Source organism: Drosophila gunungcola, chromosome 3R, assembly GCF_025200985.1.
Source record: "Drosophila gunungcola strain Sukarami chromosome 3R, Dgunungcola_SK_2, whole genome shotgun sequence".
Classification (NCBI taxonomy): Eukaryota; Metazoa; Arthropoda; class Insecta; order Diptera; family Drosophilidae; genus Drosophila; species Drosophila gunungcola.
Window position 1 is genome coordinate 6730394 of NC_069139.1, and position 21231 is coordinate 6751624.

General features: G+C 42.0%; 4 protein-coding genes across 4 annotated transcripts; 2 read left to right on the forward strand and 2 right to left on the reverse strand.

Annotated features, from left to right (window-relative positions):
* Positions 1-454: 454 nt before the first annotated feature.
* On the forward strand, positions 455-10759 carry LOC128252783 (corticotropin-releasing factor-binding protein). The gene is made up of 7 exons (XM_052980830.1): positions 455-858; positions 6598-6673; positions 8975-9309; positions 9368-9474; positions 9538-9656; positions 10125-10288; positions 10347-10759. Exons 1-7 carry the CDS (start codon positions 808-810, stop codon positions 10587-10589), a joined length of 1095 nt encoding a protein of 364 aa, XP_052836790.1. The 5' UTR covers positions 455-807; the 3' UTR covers positions 10590-10759.
* Positions 10760-10816: 57 nt separating this feature from the next.
* LOC128252733 (sphingomyelin phosphodiesterase 1) lies at positions 10817-13955 on the reverse strand. The gene is made up of 4 exons (XM_052980720.1): positions 13829-13955; positions 12575-13466; positions 11133-12000; positions 10817-11076 (listed from the first exon to the last, which is right to left on the reverse strand). Exons 1-4 carry the CDS (start codon positions 13953-13955, stop codon positions 10957-10959), a joined length of 2007 nt encoding a protein of 668 aa, XP_052836680.1. The 3' UTR covers positions 10817-10956.
* A 729-nt stretch (positions 13956-14684) lies between these two features.
* On the reverse strand, positions 14685-17375 carry LOC128252728 (sphingomyelin phosphodiesterase). The gene is made up of 4 exons (XM_052980708.1): positions 16312-17375; positions 15268-15988; positions 14986-15135; positions 14685-14924 (listed from the first exon to the last, which is right to left on the reverse strand). Exons 1-4 carry the CDS (start codon positions 17346-17348, stop codon positions 14790-14792), a joined length of 2043 nt encoding a protein of 680 aa, XP_052836668.1. The 5' UTR covers positions 17349-17375; the 3' UTR covers positions 14685-14789.
* Positions 17376-18319: 944 nt separating this feature from the next.
* LOC128252742 (RING finger protein 37) lies at positions 18320-21158 on the forward strand. The gene is made up of 3 exons (XM_052980734.1): positions 18320-18597; positions 18658-19379; positions 20014-21158. Exons 2-3 carry the CDS (start codon positions 18675-18677, stop codon positions 20770-20772), a joined length of 1464 nt encoding a protein of 487 aa, XP_052836694.1. The 5' UTR covers positions 18320-18597; positions 18658-18674; the 3' UTR covers positions 20773-21158.
* Positions 21159-21231: the final 73 nt, after the last annotated feature.

Below are 21231 nucleotides of genomic sequence, written 5' to 3' on the forward strand. Positions count from 1 at the left end.
ACAAAAAGAGCACAACTTAAAGTTCCGTTTGACTTTAGATTTAGATTACTTTTTTAAGATTAAAAAACACTTAAGTTTATATAAACAAAAACTGTCTTCTGTTTGAATGAGCTTTTCCCCTAAGCTTTTCCTAAGCTATTTGTGTTGGCAGTGCCTTAAGAGAATTCACCAAAAAGCTTATGGTAGTTAACAACCGAACAGCGGCAAGTATTTCAAAAAAGTGCAATGGAAATACAAAAGCATTAATGTTAAATTACAAACAAGGAAAATGATGATGAAGAAAAGATTGCAGGAAAACGTTATAGAAAACTTAGGACACTAGCAAACAACACGGTTATCAATATCTTGAGGGAAAACCGCCCAGAAAAGTTAGAGGAAAACTAAGAACTCTGAACAAGGACGACTGACTGGCTATAAAAGGAAATGCGGCGCTGATAAGGGCCAACACTCGGTCGTCGTGCGGCAGCGTTGACGCATCGTCCTCGTCTTCGTCCTGCAACGGTTTCTTGATTTCTTTCACCCTGTAATAATAAGAACGGTTTCCCCGGCGCAATTTCAAACCCGCATCAAGTATACGCATCGAGTGCCAAATAAGAATCGCGTGCCTCCGTCGCTAATTCCACGCTCTAATGAAGTTATTGGGTGCGTGATTCCTGCGTTAATCTCTGGACAGGCCAAGGATCAAACGAAGGCGCTCCGGAACTCGCGGGATAATTGAAAAGTCGCCTCACCCTCCAAATTCTGAATCTCAATATCCCCGCGGGGATTGGCTATTTTAATCTTCGGTTTCGAAAATCAAAAGTCGCGATGAAGCTTGTCGTTTATCTCTATTTGTCCATGATTATTCTGGGCGTTCAGGTGAGTGTCGTCAAAAAGGATACATTTTTTTAAGGAGTTTTATTGACCGAAATGAGTTATACATAGCAAAATTTAAAAGTTTAAGAATTATATGCCCAATCATGTGGCTTGTGTAAATTCCAATACAATTAGTCTATCCTAAATTGTTTTTAATTATTTATTTGGGTTAAAAAGTAAACTTATTAAACATTTTTTTTTAAGTTTATAAAATGATATGTTTATGATTTCTATTGATTTTTGTAGAGATTTTTAAAATAAATTAAATCAAAGGCTGAAGCGATTTCTTTGAACCCTAAAATAAAAACCAATTTTAAGTAAGAAAATATTTTTTTTCTCTGTGCAGCAATAGGTGACAAAGTCACGCGTGTAATTCCTTGTAATTTGATCAACAAGTTGGGCCAACTTTTGTTTCCATGATTTCCTAATGACTTGATCAAGTTTTTTTTCGGCCGAGATTTTTACCCTGATTGATTGATTCTAGCTGTCTTTGGTGTTATTGCCAAACTTTTTGGCAGCCTTTCAGTTCTGGCTTATGCTAGAACTGATTACCTTCATTAGGCTCGCCTTGCAGACTTGGCTAGTAATCAATTTATGAAAGTCACAACGGGTCAACGGGTCAAAGTTTGTGGATGGTAATGGTCCAATCCGACAAAAGTTTCCCGTGACATTTGGTTGCAAGGGAAACATAAATTTAACTCGTGGTGACAAATCAGCTAATTATGATAAAAACGCTTCCAAGTCAGATAAGATAGCAGCCGCCAAAAATAACCAATCGAATCCATCTTCCCCGGAAAAGGTTAGAGTTGAAATGGGAAGGGTGCTGACACAGGAAAAGTAACAATTGTTTTTTATTTAAATCGATTTGTACCATTGCTTTTTATTACTGCACAATCCTTTCTAATAAAATTATATTGATTTAGATAAAAACTTTACTTTTCCTTATATTTAACTCTGTAAAAAGTAAGTGTGACTTAAACAGATATTTAGTTTTCTTTGGGCAAAGACATTTAAATTTATTAAAACACCACCATAAGTCATGTTGGCCTGCGAACAGACAGCAGCCATTTCGGTATGAAAATAATCGAAAATTGTAGCCGATTAGGGTACTATTTCTCATTCTATGTTGCTGCCATCCATCACATGCATAGCTCCGATCTGTTTGCTTAATGGCAACATTGTGGGCAAAGTCAGGAAGCCAGAAAGCCAGGACACCAGGAATCCACTTCAATGGACAAGGATAAATGTAAATTTCGCACCTGCCATTGAGCCGTGGGCGTTGGGAAAACCAACAGTCACTGGCAAGCAAAACCAGAGCAGAAATACCAAACGATTCGAAGGTGTTATGGGCAGGGCAATCGCAATGAAACTGCAAACTGCAACTGACTCATTTCTTGTGTGGTCACTCACTTTGGACATGGACGAGATTTGCTCATGTTTTCCAGCCTTTTGCCCCCCTTTCCGCCCACAAATCCACTTCCTGCTCGATTTCCAGAGAGTCCTGCACTTGATGTGCGCTTAATGGTGACACCGACGCTTTGGCACTTTACAGCCATTTAAGCCAGGACATGACAGCCACACCCCTGCTGTCCCATTTCCGTTCGCATTTTCCTGTTTTCCTCGATTTCCCCGCCGCGAAGCTTCGTTTTTCACTCTGGCAACGTGTGAGAACGACAACAATTAAACCATGAATGTCAACGGGTGCAATAGGGTGCTAAGGAGCTGTGAGGCGAGAAAAACATGAGTGATAAGCTTTTAATATCAGAGGTGACCTCTAATTGCAGCAGCCATAAATGGTTGGCTTAGGTGGATCTAGGTGGGACATATTGCTTTACACCCTTTATTTCCCTAAATAATCTAAAATGGCTACACTGAAAGAAGGAATATTGCAGTTTAATGCATTTAGTGTTTTTATATTGAGAGACATGTGTATACATTTTTCGGTATTTATTTGATTTATTCTTATAAAACTGCTTCCCATTTTGATGGCCTTAAATTGATTTTCTTTCTTCCAAAGAGTTATTGAGACCGCCACATATGGAAAGTTAACCATATCTTATGTTAAATAGATGAATTTTCCATCGGCACCGAAATATGGTTCTAGGATCCCTCCAATTTCCATAAATTGCTTTCGTCATGTAGCAGCAGCCGCGCGAAATTTATGCCGTCTATTCAATTCCGTTATGGCGGAACTCTTGCATAAATCTCCGATGCAATATGTTCAGTAAATATCGGGAAGCAGAGGAAGCCGAAGCATTTAAGGCAGAACTAATTTCCGTGCTGGAAACACTCATCTTACCATTTTTACATTCTCATTGCAGCTAACATATATGTAAACTCAAAATGACGGGGCAAAAATAAAAGTTCGCCAGATTGCATTTTACAGTCCATTTGCGGTTGCGTTAAATTAATTAGCTGATTAATGCCAACCACGCCACTTGCTGTTCGTGCAACAGTGCGTATGCGTAATCGAATTTATTTGCGCCATTCTTCGTTAATCCTTGGATTGACGACAATGAGCTCTGACAATCGTCTAGCTTAACTTTTAATTGTAAAGTTGAATAAATTGCTGACACAAATTATGCGATTGCCAGACTGGCCAAAAAAATTGAAAATAAATAGAAAGAGAGGTAATTTAACTCAATTTTCTGAGGAGTCTCCAGGGAATCCTTTTTCTTCTTGAGTCCTTCCGTTCTCTGCTCATTTTGCGGCAATTCATTTGACTTAATTCCAACTCAAGCAATGCTTAGATGGCAATATTTCTTGAGCTTCCGGCATTATGCGCATATTTGAGCCATAATCACTCTGTGAGACGAATCCTTTTAGGACGACTCTTTCAGTGAAATTTACGCCAGCCATAAAGACGTCTAAATATTTGATGGTCAACAAAATTCAATGGCAGCCTGTTGCTCCACTGGACTCCAGCGAGTGCATCACTTATTTATGGCCAGGAATGTGCCAAGTTCTTTCTTAAAGCCGTATCCTTTGAAGCTGTCTCATAACTTAGTCATTCCGCCACCAAAGATTCCCTCTCCAATTGTAATTGTTTGCTTTAGCTGAAGGATTACCACCGGATCTCCTGCCTCAGTGCCGAAAGTCAATATTTACCTGATCCCCAAAAAAGGATTCGAATTTCGTGAGATGTTTCAGGTCTTTCCCCCACCAAAAAGCCCGTTTAGGTGTCGCCTTCATCTGGCAAGCGAACTTTTAATCAAGTCACAAATATTTCTGGCAGCTTAATTCCCGGCAGTGGCATGTGAAGACCTGATTCGCATATCCCCGGCTAATTAGCGGCTGCTGGAGTGACAGGAACAAAGAAATCCTACGCCTCGACGACCTTGATTCTCGTTCCCGTTCCTGAATTTGCTCTGTGAACAACAGGTTCATTAATCAATTCACCCGAACTCCAGGCTGCCAAAATATGAATGAACATTTTAAAATAGAACAAGCCAAAGTTGAATATTCCACTTTTTAAAGACAGCATTCTATTAATTATTTCGTTTAAAATTCAAGCCAAGCTTTCAAAAGAATTCCTTTGTCTAAAATTACCAAGCCAAAAACCAAGTTGACCAGCGAATTTTTCACAAAATAAACAACAATTTTGTAATAAGTAGCTAATTTACATTTTCTTTATCAAATCAATAAACCTTCAAAGACAAAAAATTAAAAAAAAAATCTTAAAATCTTTCAATTATTGTTGATTGTCTTATTGTTTAAGACATTTTTGTAAAGAGTTAAAAAACATTATTAACACATATTAATATTTAACTTAAATTTTAAATTAAGCAAATACAACAAATACTCAAAAGGCATTAAATTTTAGAAGTGTTTGAAATTGTACCTCAAGGAGAATACTGAAAAAAAACCCTCCATTCAATAGGCAATAAATGCAGAAATGCAAGTTCAGTAGAAGTGAAAGGCGTTAACTTACGGGGATTCTGCGATATATAGTCACAATGCCCCCAGAACTTTTCTATTTCTGATGCCACCCCATCGCCCACAAAGTTTTAGCTACTTTCAATAGCCTGAATGCTTGGATCTCCGTGGCAACTTTCGGATAGCAATCCTGGTCCCAATGGAACCTTTTGATGGAGCAGCTGGCGCATCCTGCGCCTCGCTTGCTTTGACAAAAGGCGTCCAGCGCTTTTTTTTTGCCCACTTTTCACCCCTCACAAATCCAAAATCCGATGCCAGGCATTGTGATTATGCAAATGAGGCAGCGCCAAGTGTGTTCAAAGGGATCATGTTTATTATTTATTTACAGCCTGTTGACAGTTTATCCAGACTCTTTCTCTCTCTCGAATCCGCCGATTCTTGACTAAGTTTTGTGACGTCAGGGGCGGCAATCGGTATTTTTTGTAGAGTTTTTTTTTTTTTGTGAGCTGAGGATTAAAGTTGCTTTGGCCTAAACCGCCACTAATTGACAGTTTCATAACGCCCCGACGACTCGTTAAAGCCAAAGCTCGAGTGTTGCGCAAACAAATGTCCCAAAAGCCGAATTAAGAAAGCCAAAAACTTTTTGGCCTTAACTCAATTATTTGAGCCCGCGGCCAATGCGTCACCATTTATCAACCTCCCAGCAGGCTGGGTGCGATTTCAATTAACGGGAAAATCTGAAAAAATTACCTCTAATCAATCATAAAAAGAGAAAAAACTGGCCACAAAAAAAAAAAATGGGGTCGAAGGCTGAGTTGCTTTTCTTAATAAAAAGTTTTAACTTTGCCCCCGATTTGTCATGCTTAAAATTTTCCTGACTTTCTAGATTTTATACATATATATATCTCCATAGCTGAGCACGTTCAGAGCGTCATCTGCTCGATTCCTGTTTATTGTAGAATCGTGTGTGGTAGTTTAATTAAAACCTGCTATTGTCCTCTGTCCCGGATGACCTCTGGTCCCCCTTGCCAATCCTCTGCAGTTGCATTGTGGGCTGAGCCTTAAGTGCCGCATTAGCTGCCCCCCACGATGATTTCTTTCTTTGGATACAACTACAGAAGTCGGCGGGCATTAGCCGCGAAGGACATCCCGCTGATCCGGGGGCTAGGACATGCCCCATCCAGGGATTCCCCTTGCTCCAGGTCTGAATGTCTGTCTTTTGTGCGGATTGTTTAGCAGGAGTACTGCCACTTTCAATTGCAAACAGCCCGGGGGAATGCCTAAAAACATAATATTCGGAACAAGTTTTATTAAAAATGTATATTGTTAAAGAAAGCCACAACAAAGTCTACGCCAAAAAAAATTGTTTGTACTACTTTTTTTAAACGAAGCTTAAAACTGTACATAGAAATCAAATATTTGTTAACACATTATATTTAATAAATAACTAAACAAATTAAAAACCTCACAAATAAAAGTGAAATATATGTTGAAAAAAAAAAAAAAAACAATTTTTAATATACGTGATTATCTTTATGGGGGTGGCTAATTTCTCAGTGGATTTAAAAATAAATTTAAACCCTCATAAAAAAAAGATATATTGGAAAAGGAAAAATTGTATAATATAAGCTTTATTTTGAATATCTTTGATGGAATCGCTAATTTCTCAATAGATTTTATCAAGCTAATTAAGAAACTCCAATAAATCATGTGACTTCCTGTAGCGATTTCACTTAATGTTTTTAAAAGTAACAGCTATGCCTTAAGTTTCTTTGTACAAAACGCTGAATTAAAATATTTCTACGAAATATCACCACAACTTTTCTTCGAGTGCACTGCCTTACGTTCTTCGTAATTTTTTTTCAGGCCTGGCCCAGTGTGAAACGGTCCTTTGAGCTCTTTCCCAACCCAGCGGTGCCGCACAATGTGCACACGGTCTCAGGTAAGTTAAGCTGCACTCATATGCAACGTGAAGGGGAAACTTTTGAGTCAAGTGCCCCCGGCTGAAAATGGAAAATGCACTTTGGCGGTAGCGACAAGTTTAAAGCGCTTTCAAAACCTTGTTTACTTGTCTCTCAAATTGATTTCTGCATAAGTTGTGAGCGCTTCTTGAAGCATCTCATCTCCGCCATGGAAACCGGGGGACGTATGCGCAGTTTTTACAGCCAAGCAACACGAATTTATTGCCCATTAAAATTCAAATCAGAGTGCACCCCACTTGCCATATTTCCCCCTCTGCACTGCAAAAGTGACCCAAACTGTCCAAATGGAAATGAATGATAACAAACTTGTGGTCACTCAGTGGTCATACAGCAAAAATACTCTGATTCCAAGGAACGAAAACTTAATAAATTTTATGGGTGGCTGGCAACTCAAGCCAACTTCAATTGACTTAATCCCTCAGACCCCCAACCACCAAATTTTTCCAACCATTTCCCCATCCCCCAAGAAGAAATCGTCAAAGCAACCGCATGTCAGGTCAGAGGAAATGTAAAGTTGCATCAGTCTTACAATCAGCATCAGGTGAAACATAAACAAATCTGTGGCTATGCCGATTTATAATTGCTTTTATTTATAGCCAGGACAACAGGGAAAGGATGGTTTTTCGGGTGGTGGGTCAGCTTTGTGACGTAACTACCAGAAATTGAAATTCCGAATCGAAGGACAAACGGAGAACCACTCTAATCAAGGGAATAAACAATGTCGTATCGATATTTTGCAGTTCAAAAAAAAATTTTTAGTTACAAAGACAAGCTAAAGTCTAAGTTATTTATTGATACTAAAACTTATACCTATATTAATTTTTTAATCATATTTTGGTATGTTGTATAATATGTCTTAGTTTTCTTTAGAAAAACATTATTATATTTTATTTTTTCAAAATAATATTAATAAAATGTACAATTATTTATATAATTTTTTCCGTCGACTTAATTTTAAACAAGGTAAATAAAATAGCTTAATATTTAATGAATTCTCGTTAACTGCCAGCCACTCCGATTATGATTATTAAACCATTATGCCTCTTCAATTATGAATAGTGCCATTTTAATTGTCAGCTGCAATAAACAGAAATGTTAAAGGCCGAAAAAGCCGCCACTTGAAAGCAATTAGCGAGTGTCATAAACAAATTGGCGCCAAGTGACAGGAGTTGGTCTCGAGTTCCCCATTTCCTCATCCTTCCAGAGGAGTATTCCCCCATCAAGGGATTCACGTTCATGGCGAAGCCCACACGGGTACATTGCCAGTATGTGACATGCATGTCAAAAAATAAGTCAAACAGTAGTTTAATTGTTTTTCGGCCGGGCTTGGCAAAAGCCACAACCACAAGGCGAGAGGTCATAAAAAGCAGACCACATATCGTACAGCATGTGGGTGCCACGGCTAATAATGCTGGCCATAAATCAGCCAACGATGGCCGGCATTAAGTGGATGCGCATGATAAATTAATTGTTGCCCAGAAGCCAAGCTAGAAACAATCAAAGGGGCTTTCAATTGCCTTCCCCTTATCTCTCGACCTCTCCTGCAACGCGAGGAAATTTGGCAAGGCAAATTGGTTTCGAATTCGGTTGCGGATACGGTTTTGTGCGCTTCGTAGTGCTCCAGGGCGTCAAGTGCATTCGGCACACTATGAAAAATAGTTATTAAATAGGAAAAACAAGAGAAAATGCATTTTGGTTATAAAATAAATTATATTTGGCTATAGAGGTTGATGATTTAAAATTGTTTTATTGAAATTTGTCCTAAGCTTGTACAAACAAAAAACAATTTTAAAATCTGTTTGACTATAAAACTTTCTTTTAGATTTTATTTCCATCATAAGTTTAAAGTAATTTTTGAGTATCCCACACTTTGTCACCTATTTATATGATACTTTGATACTTTGAAACACATATATTTTAAGGAGTGCCAAAAAAATCAATAGGATAGTGCAATCTCGTAGATATATGCCAAAAAGTATGCAACACATAATTTTTAGTCCGAAAGTCCGATATATTTATTTTAGAAAACATTGTTCTACTTTTTAATGCATACTTTTAGACACCTTTATAAATGAGTTTCAAACCTAAGTATTTTCGGTGGTACCCTCTTTAGTTTTGAAATCATCCTTACAATCAATGAAAATCTAGTTCAATTCCCAAACTGTATGAATATATCTTCTTGTCTGAAGAAAATTTCATGAAAATTTTTCCCCCTGTGCAATGCCATTAAGTCTCACCCCGTACTCTCACCCCTTCCCCAGATTGCATGCATGTGGCCTCCGAGGCAGGTGACTATATCTTCAAGAAGCTCAACCCCCTGAGTTCGGCCCTCAATCGAGAGGTAGCTCTGCTCGAGCTGGAGGCGGCAGCAGCTGCTGCTGGAGCAGGAGGAGGATTGGGAGTGGGAGTGGGAACAGGAGTCGAAGTGGTTCCAGGAGAGGGAGAAGGAGCAGGAACAGGAACAGGTAGCGGGGCAAATGTCCAGGAGCTGCAGCCCGAAGTCTGTGGGCTTTATGTGATTGGGGAGCCAGACACGATTGTGGAGATTACAATGAAACACTACGATGCGAACTGCGAGACAGGAGCCCTAATGGCGGTAAGTGCTCCAAAGTGTCACTAAATTATGCCCAAGTGTGACCCATTTTCCGGGATAGTTTGTTGATGGCTGGGAGCTGAATGGCGAGTACTTTCCGGGCATAAAGGATCACCATCGACCGTTGGAGGAGCGTGTTTACGAGTTTTGCAACAACTACAGACAATGGTGGGTACAGATTACATCTTAATATATATTGTTTATATGGGGATTATCCTTATTTTTGTATAGGCCCCGTGTCAGTAATAAGAAGTTCTTCCGGTCGAGTCAGAATGCCGCTTTGCTGCAGTACCGCATTCCTGTTCGCGGCTCCTTTGTGGCCAATGTGCGATTCCACAAGATCACGCAACGTGAGTATAGAACTCTTTAAAAATATAATATTTTTGTAGCCCAGTTTTTAGAAAGTAACAAACAATGTTTAGTTCAAGCTAGTGCCGTTAAGAAAAAAAACTGCACTCTAAACAATAATTTTAGATAATTACAATTTTAAGAATTTAAATAAATATTTATTAAATAAATACTCAATTTAAAATACTTATCATTTAATAAATACTTAATTTTAAAATATTTATTTTAACAAAAGTTGAAGTAAAGATATTAGTTCTCTTAATATCATAATTAGGTTGAACAATTCGAAAATCCAACTAGAATAATTTTTGAAGAATTTTAATATTAAAAGATATTTTAATAAAAGAAAAAAATTTTCCTTACAAAATCAATTCATTATCGACAACTTTACTTTATTTTTATTCAGGTATTATATAATATTTTAATAAAGGATATCAGATCTCAAGTTTTTCTTTTTTTTATAATTTCAGCCTGCAATGTTTTGGTCCAGGACACGGCTGCTATGTACAAGATGACCAACTTTGGCCAGGCTCGTAACTGTACCATCTCGGCGCTTTTTCCGGCCGTGGTTTCCTTGGCCAGTTTGCGGATTGGCGGAAAGAGTGTGAGAGCTCAGCAAAAGGTCAACTACGATGTGGGTATAATCCTGAGTGTCCCGCGGTGCCCAGCTAATTTCCTTAACCCCCACCTAGTGTCAATTGCCCAGCGATCGCCTGGAGATTGGAGGATCTGCTGGCCTGGACTCCATCGGCATGGAGCAGGCCAGTGCCGTGTGCGGAGCCTCCAGCGAGTTGGGACCGGAGCAGGCGATGTTCTGCGGGGTGAGCACCGTGCGACTGGTTTCATCCGGGAGGTACCAGAACCAGGCGGCCATCGTCCTGCGAAAGGCCGAGGAGCAGGACATCGACATCGCCACGCTCATCTGTGCGCTCTAAGTGGCGAGCGGGACTCTGTCCGAAAATGTATATGTTTGTAAAAAAAAAAAAGGTAAACGAATCCAGAGCAGCGGACGACACCTCCCCGGACTCCATCGTAGTGCTTAAAACTTAACTCTTAACTTAATCCAGCTAATTCGCAAAGTATTCGCTACCCGAGAGGCATCTTAGGTAACACATATATATATATACATGTATATCGAACATTCTGAGTGTTGACTACAAGAATCGTGTGTGTTTATTGTTCGTTTATATTTATCTCCAGGGGTTTCGGGTTGTTCTTTAGTAGTTTTATAACCCGTTTTATGAGCTTGATTATCGCTTTTAATCATATGGTTCAAGAATAGACGGGGGGCATTGATAAGACTTATCCAAGGACTTTCAATGCAGTCATGACTGCCAGCAAAGTTGCCAAACTAATGGCAGTCAATCCGGAAGCTCCTCCATCACCATTATCATCTGTATCCGTTTCTTGTTCATTTTCCAGCTGAAAGGATTTCAGATTAGAGGTAAGTTTGTAAGGGAATCTTGTAGCTAACTTACACTCTCCTCCAGAATAGCCTGCAGTTCCTTGCAACGAGTCCTTTCCTGGTAATTACTAGTGGCAATTCTACAAATTGTCTTACTCAGACAACTATTATCACAACCTCCTGCCAATTTGGGATCCGAGTTAGTGAACTTATTTCGCCAGAACTTTCGCAGCAAATCGGGTTTCTCAGCCATTTCCACCAACAGACGATCGATGCCCGCAGGACTAGTATCCTCTGTGTATTCCTTGGTAAACTGGTACTCCAATTCCCATTGTGGCTGCTCATCGGGTTTCAAATTTGCCTCTGTCAGATTGAACTTGTAGGTAAAGTGCTCCAGCACCTGCCAGTTATTAGGATTAAGTTCATACAGCCGGTAGTTGGGATTCTTGTTCGAATAGGAGGTCAAGCTACCACCATTCCAGTTGACCACCGTGGCATAACCCTCCTCGGAGTAATGGAGGTTCATCTCGTCCTTGTGGGTGTGACCACTGAACACTCCAGTTATGATGCCATTGAAACGAGTCAGCACCCTATTGTATTCCTTGGACCAACTGCTCCAGCAATCGCCGTCGCCAGCGGGAATATGGGTGAGGATGTGGACCGATTCACCATTCTGCTCTGCAGATAAAAGAGTATCGTGGAACCACTGCAGCTGCTCCTGAATCAAGGAGGCATTGTAGAACAGCCACCAGTTGTACAGGTAACAGTCCATGCTGTTCAGGGCCACAATCCGATGTCCTTCGCTCGGCGATAAAGTGTAATAACCACCTCGAAGGACAGTATCCTTCGCCTGAGCGGGCAACCACTTGGACCACAAACTCCATACGTGTTCGTACAGCCAGTCAACTTTCAAAGCCGTGGGCACCTCATCATTGCCGAAACTTTAAGATGGAATAAATATTGTAGTTTGTTTATACATCAATAAAAGATACTAGAAATTAAATATTAATAAACATAGTCATATATCGTAAAGGTATAAAACACTGCCGAGCTATAAAATTCATTTATTCAAAGTTGTTTTAATAAGCAGTAGTAAATATTTACTAGTGTCCGTATCACACTTAATTGGCTTTGCTGTACGAAAATCTTACAATAAACTTTATATTGTCGGAAAAAACAGAAGTCCTCAAATCGTTTTTGCATAACATTTTATTAAAAGGGACGTTATATATTGTTAATATTGTGCTCAGACAGAACATTAGCTCATTTAGATGCATGTATGCATTATTTGTTACTTTTAATGGTAACCTGAGTAAAAGTGCGTAGTATCTGCATGACCTCATTGGTATTTTTGCGTAAGTAATAATATTTAAATCTTCTTCCATGCAAAGCATAACCCAATAACTTCTTTTTACCCCAATTCAACCCAATTGCGGATACGTTTCTTTGAACTTTCTTCTTTTCTGTGTCATTAGCTTAATAACATTTGAGGGCCGGCAAATTACGGGTACTCACACGTTTGTTGGATGGGGTTCGTGATTTCCGAGGCAAGGGTAGATGGGCGTGTTCGGAAAGTGCTCGGCCAGAAGTCCATCGATTTCGGACAGCATGTCCATATTTCCCTGTTTGGTGGTGGACCAGGTATTGTGGGGCGGCACATCTCCGGTGTGATATATCCACTCGATCTTGTGGTTTTCCTTGATGTGGTTAAAGGCACTCAAGATCAGATGTTTGGGGGCATCGCAGTCACGGTAATCGGACCAGTAGCCAGCTGCTGCCGAGGAATCAGATCCTTCGGCCAAAGGATTGCGGCAGCACATGGGCTCATCGCAAGCCGCATTGCTGCCAACGGCATACTCCGGATCATAATGGATATCGGTGAGGTGCAGAATGAGAATATCATCAGAGCTCTTGGCGGGTAAATTCGCATTTGACTCGGTGGGTGAATCGCCCCGGATGGTCAAAGTAAGATTGAACTCATCCTGCTTTACCTGGCAAATGGGAATGGGCAGCATTCCGCAGAACGATTGCGAATCGGCCACAGTTTCGTTGAGGATAAAGTCGAAAATGGGCCAGTTAAGATCGAACAATCCAGAGCACACTTCTTTAGTGGTAATATCAAAGTAATCACACAAACCCAACATCAATTTCCTGGCCTCTTCATCCCTCTGAGGACCACTCAATTCACCGTCGGTGAAAGTTCTGGCAAATACATTTATGGTAGATCTGCACAGGGTGCACACGAAGTACTGATCCGTGGAGGTCAGATCAGCCAGGGATTCCGTGAAAATGGCCTTTTTGCTGTGACTGTTCCGCAGATCCTGTCCCAGTTGCTGAAGTCTCTCCGTTTCGATGCCAGTCCGGTGGTACTTCAGGTACTCACGGCTTATCGCTTCCACCACACTAGCTGCAAAAACGCAAAAACGCAATAACGGATGTCAATATCTGCACTCAAAGCTGTCATTTGGAAGTTATCTGTGGGAGTACTCCAATCAATTTCGACTTACTGACTATCTGACTACCGAAACCAGTTCATTCATATAATGATATGTGTGATAGTTCATAACAAATACGGTGGATACCATCCACTTAGTATTTTTATTTAAATCAATTGCATAGTATTTTACTCTATAATAATTCGATTTTTAAAATTTTCTATGAATCTTTTGGTTGAGATAATATAAAAGAAAGCTATTTCTTACTGCAAAACATTTTATGGCCTGAATTAATTGATTTATCCGAACATTAACTTTGATTACATCCACTTACCCGACACAATGGCTGCGGAACGCTGTTCCTTCGTAAGATAATCGGGAACATTGGGCAGGCTAAAGGCACCACATCCGACGATCAGGATGGCGATCGCCAAAAGAAGTGTGCTCCAGATCGACTTCATGACGGAACTGGGCCCAGGATTGGAAACGGGCCCCTATTTATAGGCTAATATAACCACAATCACTTTAGCCGCTTATCAGATGTGGTGATATCGCCTAAACGAAATGCCAGCGGTCAACAGACCATACTAATTTAAGTTCGGGGGCAGATTTCCTTACCCGCTAATCGGTTAAGGGTAGCTTTTATTGGCATCCCTCAAAAGGCTACGATTTTCACACCACTACTACTACTATTTAAGCATTTTATTTAATGTTCAATTCTATCATACTACCACTAATGGCAAAAGGGAAACTAAATTTCAAATAAACTTTGTTTTTAAAGTACTGATATGAATAATATTTACTTCCTTTACCCTTTAAAAGAAATTGTTTTTATTTTACTTTTCAAAGAAATAAAAAAAAAAATTTACCAAAGTACTTTACTTTACTTTCTTTTTTTATTACTATATTTATATGGCTCATATTTGCTAGTGTAATTATAAGTAAGTCAACTTATGACATGATTCTCCACTTCTCCACTCGAAAATCATTCCCAAACTAAAACTCTTTTGCACGTGCTTACATTTATCCGTGCGTTGAGAATCAGCAATTGACTTGGCCATAAACCTGTAGCCAACTGCATGTTTTATAGCCAGCACGATTCAATTGGCTAATTTTCGCTAATCGGCATTAGTCGATAAGGCAATCGCCAAGAAAACAAAGTCCCCCCGAAATAAACATGCTTGATTAACTTAGATTGGGATAAGCAAACACTTATATTTGCCACTTGGGAGTGGTCACATTCAAAATGGAATCCAATCGCCTTATATAACTTAGGGAGTACAAGATGAGCGTTTCTAGAAGCTAAGGCGGATGGAGAGGACTATGGCCAGCAAGGAGCCAATGCTGAGAAGTCCCAACGTGGAGGCTCCTCCATCTTCGTCGTCATTATCGTCACCAGGAGTGGTGCTGCTACTTTCCTCATTGTCCAGCTGAAGGGGAAGATTTATAAGTTATTTTTGATTGTAAAGCCTATTATTAGAAGTAACTTACAGAGGCAAACAGCTTAGCCCGGAGTTCCTCGCAACGTCCTCGCTGAGTATTGATGGTCACAGCAGCACGGCACAGAGATCCTGCCAAACAGTTGCGATCGCATCCTTCATTCACCTGGGGATCAGCTGAGGTCACACGGAAGCGCCAGTACTGAAAGAAAAATGTGTGTTATATGGGTGGAAAAAAACCAAAACAAATTCCAACTTTTCATTAACTTGGTATTTCTTTTTATCCTATCGAAGCTAATATTTTAAAGAAAGAGTCTTGAAAATCTTAACTTACCTTTCTCATCAACGTGGGATTCTCGGCCAGCTCGTCGAGCAGCTTGTCAATGCCGGCAGGACTCAAGTCCTCGGTGAACTCCTTGATGAACTCGTACTCCAGGAACCACTCGGGCTGTTCATCTGGATGCAGATTGGCTGCCGTCAGGTTGTACATCCAGGTCCAATGGTTGCTCACGGTATAGGTTTCGGAATTCACGGCATACTCCCTGTAGTTGGGATTCTTATTGGAGTAGGTGGTCACAGCACCTCCGGTCCAGGCCACCGCAGTGGCATGTCCCTCGTCCTCCGAATAGTAAACGAACATCTCGTCCTTGTGCGTGTGTCCTGTGAAGATGCCACTGATTGTGGCGCTGAAGCGGGTGATGCAGCGGTTGAATTCACGGGCCCACACGGACCAGCAGGATCCAACGCCCGAAGGGATGTGGGTCAGCACATGCACGTACTCCCCGGCCTTCTCGGCCTTCAAGAGGGTGTCATGGAACCACTGGAGCTGGGGAATCTTGTCTGTGCCACTGTGGTACAGCCAGAAGTTGTCCGTGTAGCACTCGTTGCTGTTCAGAGCGATGATACGGAATCCCTTCTTGGGCACCACTGTATAATATCCTCCCTTCAGGATCGTCTCCTTGGTTTCCACCGGCAGCCACTTTGACCAGTCATTGTACAAATGCTCGTACAGCCACGTGGTGCTGATGTCATCTGGAACTCCCTCGGGACTGAAACTGGAATTAAAAAGTCGATTGGAGATTATACTGGTTATAAAAACGTAGTAAATCCAAAAATGTTCCCTTTAATTTTAATATTTAACATACAATTTTAAATTTAATAGTCAGATTTATATTTTTAGTCTTGCAATTTGTTTCGATGTAGATTGTGTAGTGAAAGCGGTCAAAACATTATAAATTATTTGGTGATACGGGAAAGGAAATCCAAGATATGGATTTAATAGAGCCTTTTAATTCTGAGCTAATCTAAGAGTTAGATTTACAATTCTTGTAATTTTGAAATTGAAATTCTACGCTTATAAAAATGTATGATTACTTACAGGTTCAGGGGATGCGGCTCATGGTTTCCAATGCAGGGATAGACGGGAACATCTCCGAAGGCCTGGTTAATGCGCTGACTGACCTTGGTCAGGACACCAGTATTCTTCTCTACGGAAGTGGACCACCCCATATGGTCGACAATGTCTCCAGTCTGGTACACATAATCGCACTTCGAGTTGGCCACTGCGCTATCCAGGGCAGATTCAAAGGCATGCCAGGGCAGATCACAGTCCCTGTAGTCACCCCAGTAGCCAGCCGCCTCACTTGTGCCCTCAGCCGTATCCTTGTGCCTCTGGCAGCACATGGGTTCCGCACAGGTGGCCAGACTGCCGGGAACGTACAAGGGATCGTGGTGAATGTCGGAGAATTGGCAGATCCTGATGTCATCCTCGCTGTAGCGAGGAGTGTCGGACTTGGGTCCACTCAAAGCCGCTCCAGAATTATCCACAGGTAAGGTCCAGTTGTAATCCACATTGGAACCGGTGTTGCAGAAGCTATACTCCATGAACAGGGAGCAGAAGCTCTGGGAATCGCTCTCCGAATTCCGCATAATGTACTCCACGGTCGGCTGATAGGAGTCGATAAAGCCCTTGCAGACCTCCTCCGTTTGCAGGTTCAGTCGGCGGCACACATCCATGGCAAAGCCCTTCATCAGGGCGGAACTATTCTCCCCGTGAAGTTCGCCCTCCTCCTCGCGAATGGTGCGGATGAGCACCCGCATCACCGATCGACAGGCCACGCACATAAAGAAGCTATCCCTGGGCTCCAGATCGGGCATATTCTTTGTGAATATATCCCTGGGGCTGTGCGACTTGGCCAGCTGGTTGGTGAGCTTCAGGAACTCTGGGGTCTCAACTCCGGTCTTCAAAAAGGTTATGTACTCCGTGGCCAGACGCTCGGATATGTCATCCGCGATGGCGGACAGGATCTTGTCGTCCACATCGAAGTCGACGGGTACTCCGGGCAGGTTTACGGCGGAAACCACCAGGAACCCGCAGGTCAAAGCCACCGACAGCAGAATTCCGATTCCCCTCATGGTTCGCAGGGCAACTGGAGCGTAACCATCGTCGGTGAGGCCACTTATAGCCTAGGGTTATCTCTCCACCAGCTGGCCAATCCATTGACAAGAGCGGAAAAACCCAACCACCAAAGAGATTAGCCTAATCACCAATATTGGAGCTTTTAGATTTTTATATTCCGCCCAAGAAGTGGCCATAATCTGCCTTCGGTGGGGCAGATTGCTGAATTCTTAGTAACACATCGTAAACACGGCTAATTTGGCAACTCACCACAAATTGGCAGAGTCAGTTCTAGGATTTCTAATGTTCTATTAAGCTGCCGATTAAGGATCAATGTGTTCTTCCTGTACCTACTTTTTAACCTCGTTTTCAAAACTAATTATCAGGACATCACATGAAAATGAACATGTGTTTTCGTAGAAGAAAAAACACCTTATCATATAATTTTTGCTTATTTAGGTATGCAAGATTAGGACGTTGGCATTCTTAATCAAAAATGCTAACTTTTAATAACTATTAATTTATTTATGTTTGGTATTTAAATGTTTGAAAAATTTGCTTTAATGTTTAACAAATTTACAAAGCTTATATTTAATTTTATATATTGTGCTTTATTTTAGACACTTATTTGGCTAATTTAATTTGATATTTTTAATAAAGGAAAATAAGGATTTTAATTCCACATAACCTGCTTAATATTAAATAATGTTTAATGTGCAGCTAAACTATTAATGGTTGAAATTAAATTCACCATGTAAAAGATACCATGTTTACCAGATAATTTAATATAAAATATTAGTTACTCAATATTAACATTAATAAAAATCTTAAAAAGTAAAAAAATTTAAGTTAACTTAAGTAAACATATAAATGTATGTACTTAACGTTTGAAATGAAATATTTATGGCGCTTCAGGGAGAAAATGTGACCATGCTCGAGTACCCGGCAAACACCAGCTTTATCCGGCCACCCTGCCTGGTCCCACTGTCTCACCCTGCGCACGGTCACACTGCCCCCCCCAAACGAGTGATTTATAAATATTCCAAAAGGCAGGGCGATAATTGTCACCATTGCAGCGTCATAAAATGCCAGCCGGAGTCCAGGACAGGCTGTGAGGTGTTCGGGATCGGCAGCAGAGAACTGGAAGTAGCGCAGCGCAGGATTAGCAGAAGGATTTGCGAGGCAGGATTAGCAGAGTTCAGGGCCAGAGGCAACAACAAAAGACTCCCGAGAAGTGACGCCATTTTCTGTGCGAATAACGAGCAGGTGGGGCACACACAAAAGATATACGAGATAAACCCGTGTAATAGCCGTTGGAAAAAGCAGCCAGCCAGCCAGCCAGAATGAGCAGCCTGATCAACTTCCTCAATCCGAAACTGAAGCCCTCCGTGGAGAGCGATGCGGTCTGCGAGGATGGATACACTGCAGCCAATCTCATAGCGGACGATGTCGAGCAGCTGGAACGCGGATTCATGTGCTTCGCCGTGTGCAAGCCACCCATTGAAATCGTGTTCGACTTTCCCAAGGCGGTGGACATGAAGGTCATCAAGCTGTGGCCCTCCTGCGGTGCCCTAAGATCCACCGCCTTCGAGCTCCACGGACGACATGATGGCATCTGGGAGCGAGTGGCCTTTGTCCGGGACTTGGGACGCGGCGTGGATTCGGTGACCTTCTGCTACCAGAGCGACTACAATTCGCGCAGCAGCTCCAATTCCGAGCAGAGCGAGAAGGTGTTCTTCTTCAAGTCCGCCCACAAGATCCTGGCCAGCACCAATAGCGTGAAAGTGGTGATCCGGGCCACGGAGAGGTGTCCTCCGGTTCTACGCAAAGTGCAAATGTGGGGCTTACCTGCCCGTTCCCTGGACAAAGCGGATCGAGAGCTGGTCAAGAGCATCTGGAGCGAGATTAGTGATCCTTACGGGCAGAGGGATGCCGCCCAGACGCCCACGGGTCAGAGGTCCCCGCCGCGACATGTTCCAGAGCTGCGGGAGCAGTCCACACTCTCCATTCCCGAGGAGTTCCTCGACTCCATCACCTGGGAGCTAATGGTAATGAAGTCCTTTGAGTTTAACACATCCTTGCAGGCGAGCAGGAGAAACTTCCTTGCTTCTTGAGTTGTTGATCTTATGCGACTGAATACATAACCATGAATCAGCGTCAGCCATTTTGTCGATTCCACTTCCGCAAGAACATCATTGCAAGGTCAATTTAATTTCGCATAAATAATGTACAATTAAAACGAAAACATTGCCTTTGTTTTCTAGGCTATAAAATGTTGTTAAAATATGTCAGTTTGAGTACAAATATTTTTTGTCTCTATCTATATATTTTTTTTAACCTGACCAAATCCTCTTTACGTTTATTAAAGTCACATGGTAGAAAGAGTGATTTTGACTGAACATATAATTCTTTATAAATTTTCTGTATCATTGTCCCAAATGTTGAAATCGTTTCATTATCAATATTTTGCAAAGAAATATTAGAGTCGTCATTCATTTAAGCAAGAAATATCAGTTGATAAATCATTTAGTAACATGATTCATTTAAAGATATGATATAAAATATTGTGGTTGATCGTTTTCCTATATTAAATATAAGGTGTTTTATTTAGTAGTAGTTCTGTAGTTCTCCCTAGGCTAGTGTCTTTTATCAATCTTCTAATGCTTAACCTCCTCTATCCAGATCTTTCCCACCGTGCTGCCCTCTGGAAAAGTGGTGGACCAGTCCACCATTGACAAGCACGCCGAGGAGGAGACCAAGTGGGGTCGTCAGCCCTCGGATCCGTTCACAGGCCTGGAGTACAATTTGCAGCGCAAGGCGATCCTAAACCTGGCCCTAAAAGCGCGCATAGAGAAGTTCCTCATGGAGCACTCGGAGCACTTTAAGGCGGTGCCGCGTTCGTTGGGCACATCCCGCCTGCGCCGCCGCCATGCCTCTCAGTTCGCCAGCAGCACTTGCCAGCCGGGACAGTTCAGTCCGGCTGCCGGGACCTATTCAGCACTAAGCAACGCCTACAAGCAGCAGCAGCGGAAGAGCAGGGCCACCGCCACGGCCACATCCTCCTCGACAGCGGCATCCTTTGGGGGCTCCCCACACTCGCCGCCGGCGGCCAAGAGAGCGAGGCACAGCCACCATGGCAGCGCCTGCGCCACCGTGACCTCGGCCACAACCTCCATCGATCAGGCCATCCAGCAGGCGTTGCAGAAGGTCACGCGCTTCAGCCAGCTCGCAGCAAACTCCAGCGCGGGATCGGGATCAGCAGGTGGTGCTCCTGCCAGCTGCATAAACTGCAGGAGTGCCCAGTTCGGCTACGAGATACGCACCTGCCGCCATCTGGTCTGCCGGGAATGCCTGGTGCTCCTCTCGCGAGATCAGCAGTGCGTCTGCAAGGTTTTCTTCCGCGGCGCCGATGTTGAGCGGTACCACAAGCTGGATCCTTAAGAGCTTCCCCGTACTTTTCCCGATCGCCGCCCTAAAATCGATCGTTGCAATAAGTTTGGTCCTCCCCCCCCCTTTTGTTCAGTTTGTAAGCCAGTCAATCGCTTTAGCCCCTAGGCTACGTTAGTTTATAGTCATATCAGAGTCGGTCTGGTCGCAGAGAAGCCAAATGTGTACACGCGCGAGTCTTTCCGGATTCGGCAGTATGTATCAGTATCAGGTCACCGTTTAGTCATAGAGCAGATTACGGATTACCGATTAGCATATAGAGAGTGCGCGCATAGTTTTTGTAGACACTTTATATACAGTCCCCAAAAGACAGGACCGTTCAGCGCGAGTTTATATATTCATACCAATTATACCTAGAATAAAGTACAATAAAAACTAAAGTCGATTGTGAAATCAGTGGAGAGTGGCGATGTCAGCAAATTTATAATATTCATTTTTGCTTAGTTCAAATTA

What these genes read in the sequence shown, in the direction of transcription:
- LOC128252733 (XM_052980720.1), bottom strand. Translation starts at nt 13,955, where the DNA reads ATGAAGTCGATCTGGAGCACACTTCTTTTGGCGATCGCCATCCTGATC. An exon ending in GAACCCCATCCAACAAACGT is followed by an intron (nt 12,001 to 12,574) that starts GTGAGTACCCGT and finishes TCCATCTTAAAG; the next exon opens with TTTCGGCAATGATGAGGTGC. An exon ending in AGGCTATTCTGGAGGAGAGT is followed by an intron (nt 11,077 to 11,132) that starts GTAAGTTAGCTA and finishes AAATCCTTTCAG; the next exon opens with CTGGAAAATGAACAAGAAAC.
- LOC128252742 (XM_052980734.1), top strand. Translation starts at nt 18,675, where the DNA reads ATGAGCAGCCTGATCAACTTCCTCAATCCGAAACTGAAGCCCTCCGTG. An exon ending in CCATCACCTGGGAGCTAATG is followed by an intron (nt 19,380 to 20,013) that starts GTAATGAAGTCC and finishes TCCTCTATCCAG; the next exon opens with ATCTTTCCCACCGTGCTGCC.
- LOC128252783 (XM_052980830.1), top strand. Translation starts at nt 808, where the DNA reads ATGAAGCTTGTCGTTTATCTCTATTTGTCCATGATTATTCTGGGCGTT. An exon ending in TGATTATTCTGGGCGTTCAG is followed by an intron (nt 859 to 6,597) that starts GTGAGTGTCGTC and finishes ATTTTTTTTCAG; the next exon opens with GCCTGGCCCAGTGTGAAACG. An exon ending in TGCAACAACTACAGACAATG is followed by an intron (nt 9,475 to 9,537) that starts GTGGGTACAGAT and finishes ATTTTTGTATAG; the next exon opens with GCCCCGTGTCAGTAATAAGA.
- LOC128252728 (XM_052980708.1), bottom strand. Translation starts at nt 17,348, where the DNA reads ATGAGGGGAATCGGAATTCTGCTGTCGGTGGCTTTGACCTGCGGGTTC. An exon ending in ATCCCACGTTGATGAGAAAG is followed by an intron (nt 15,136 to 15,267) that starts GTAAGTTAAGAT and finishes TTTTTCTTTCAG; the next exon opens with TACTGGCGCTTCCGTGTGAC. An exon ending in GGGCTAAGCTGTTTGCCTCT is followed by an intron (nt 14,925 to 14,985) that starts GTAAGTTACTTC and finishes CTTCCCCTTCAG; the next exon opens with CTGGACAATGAGGAAAGTAG.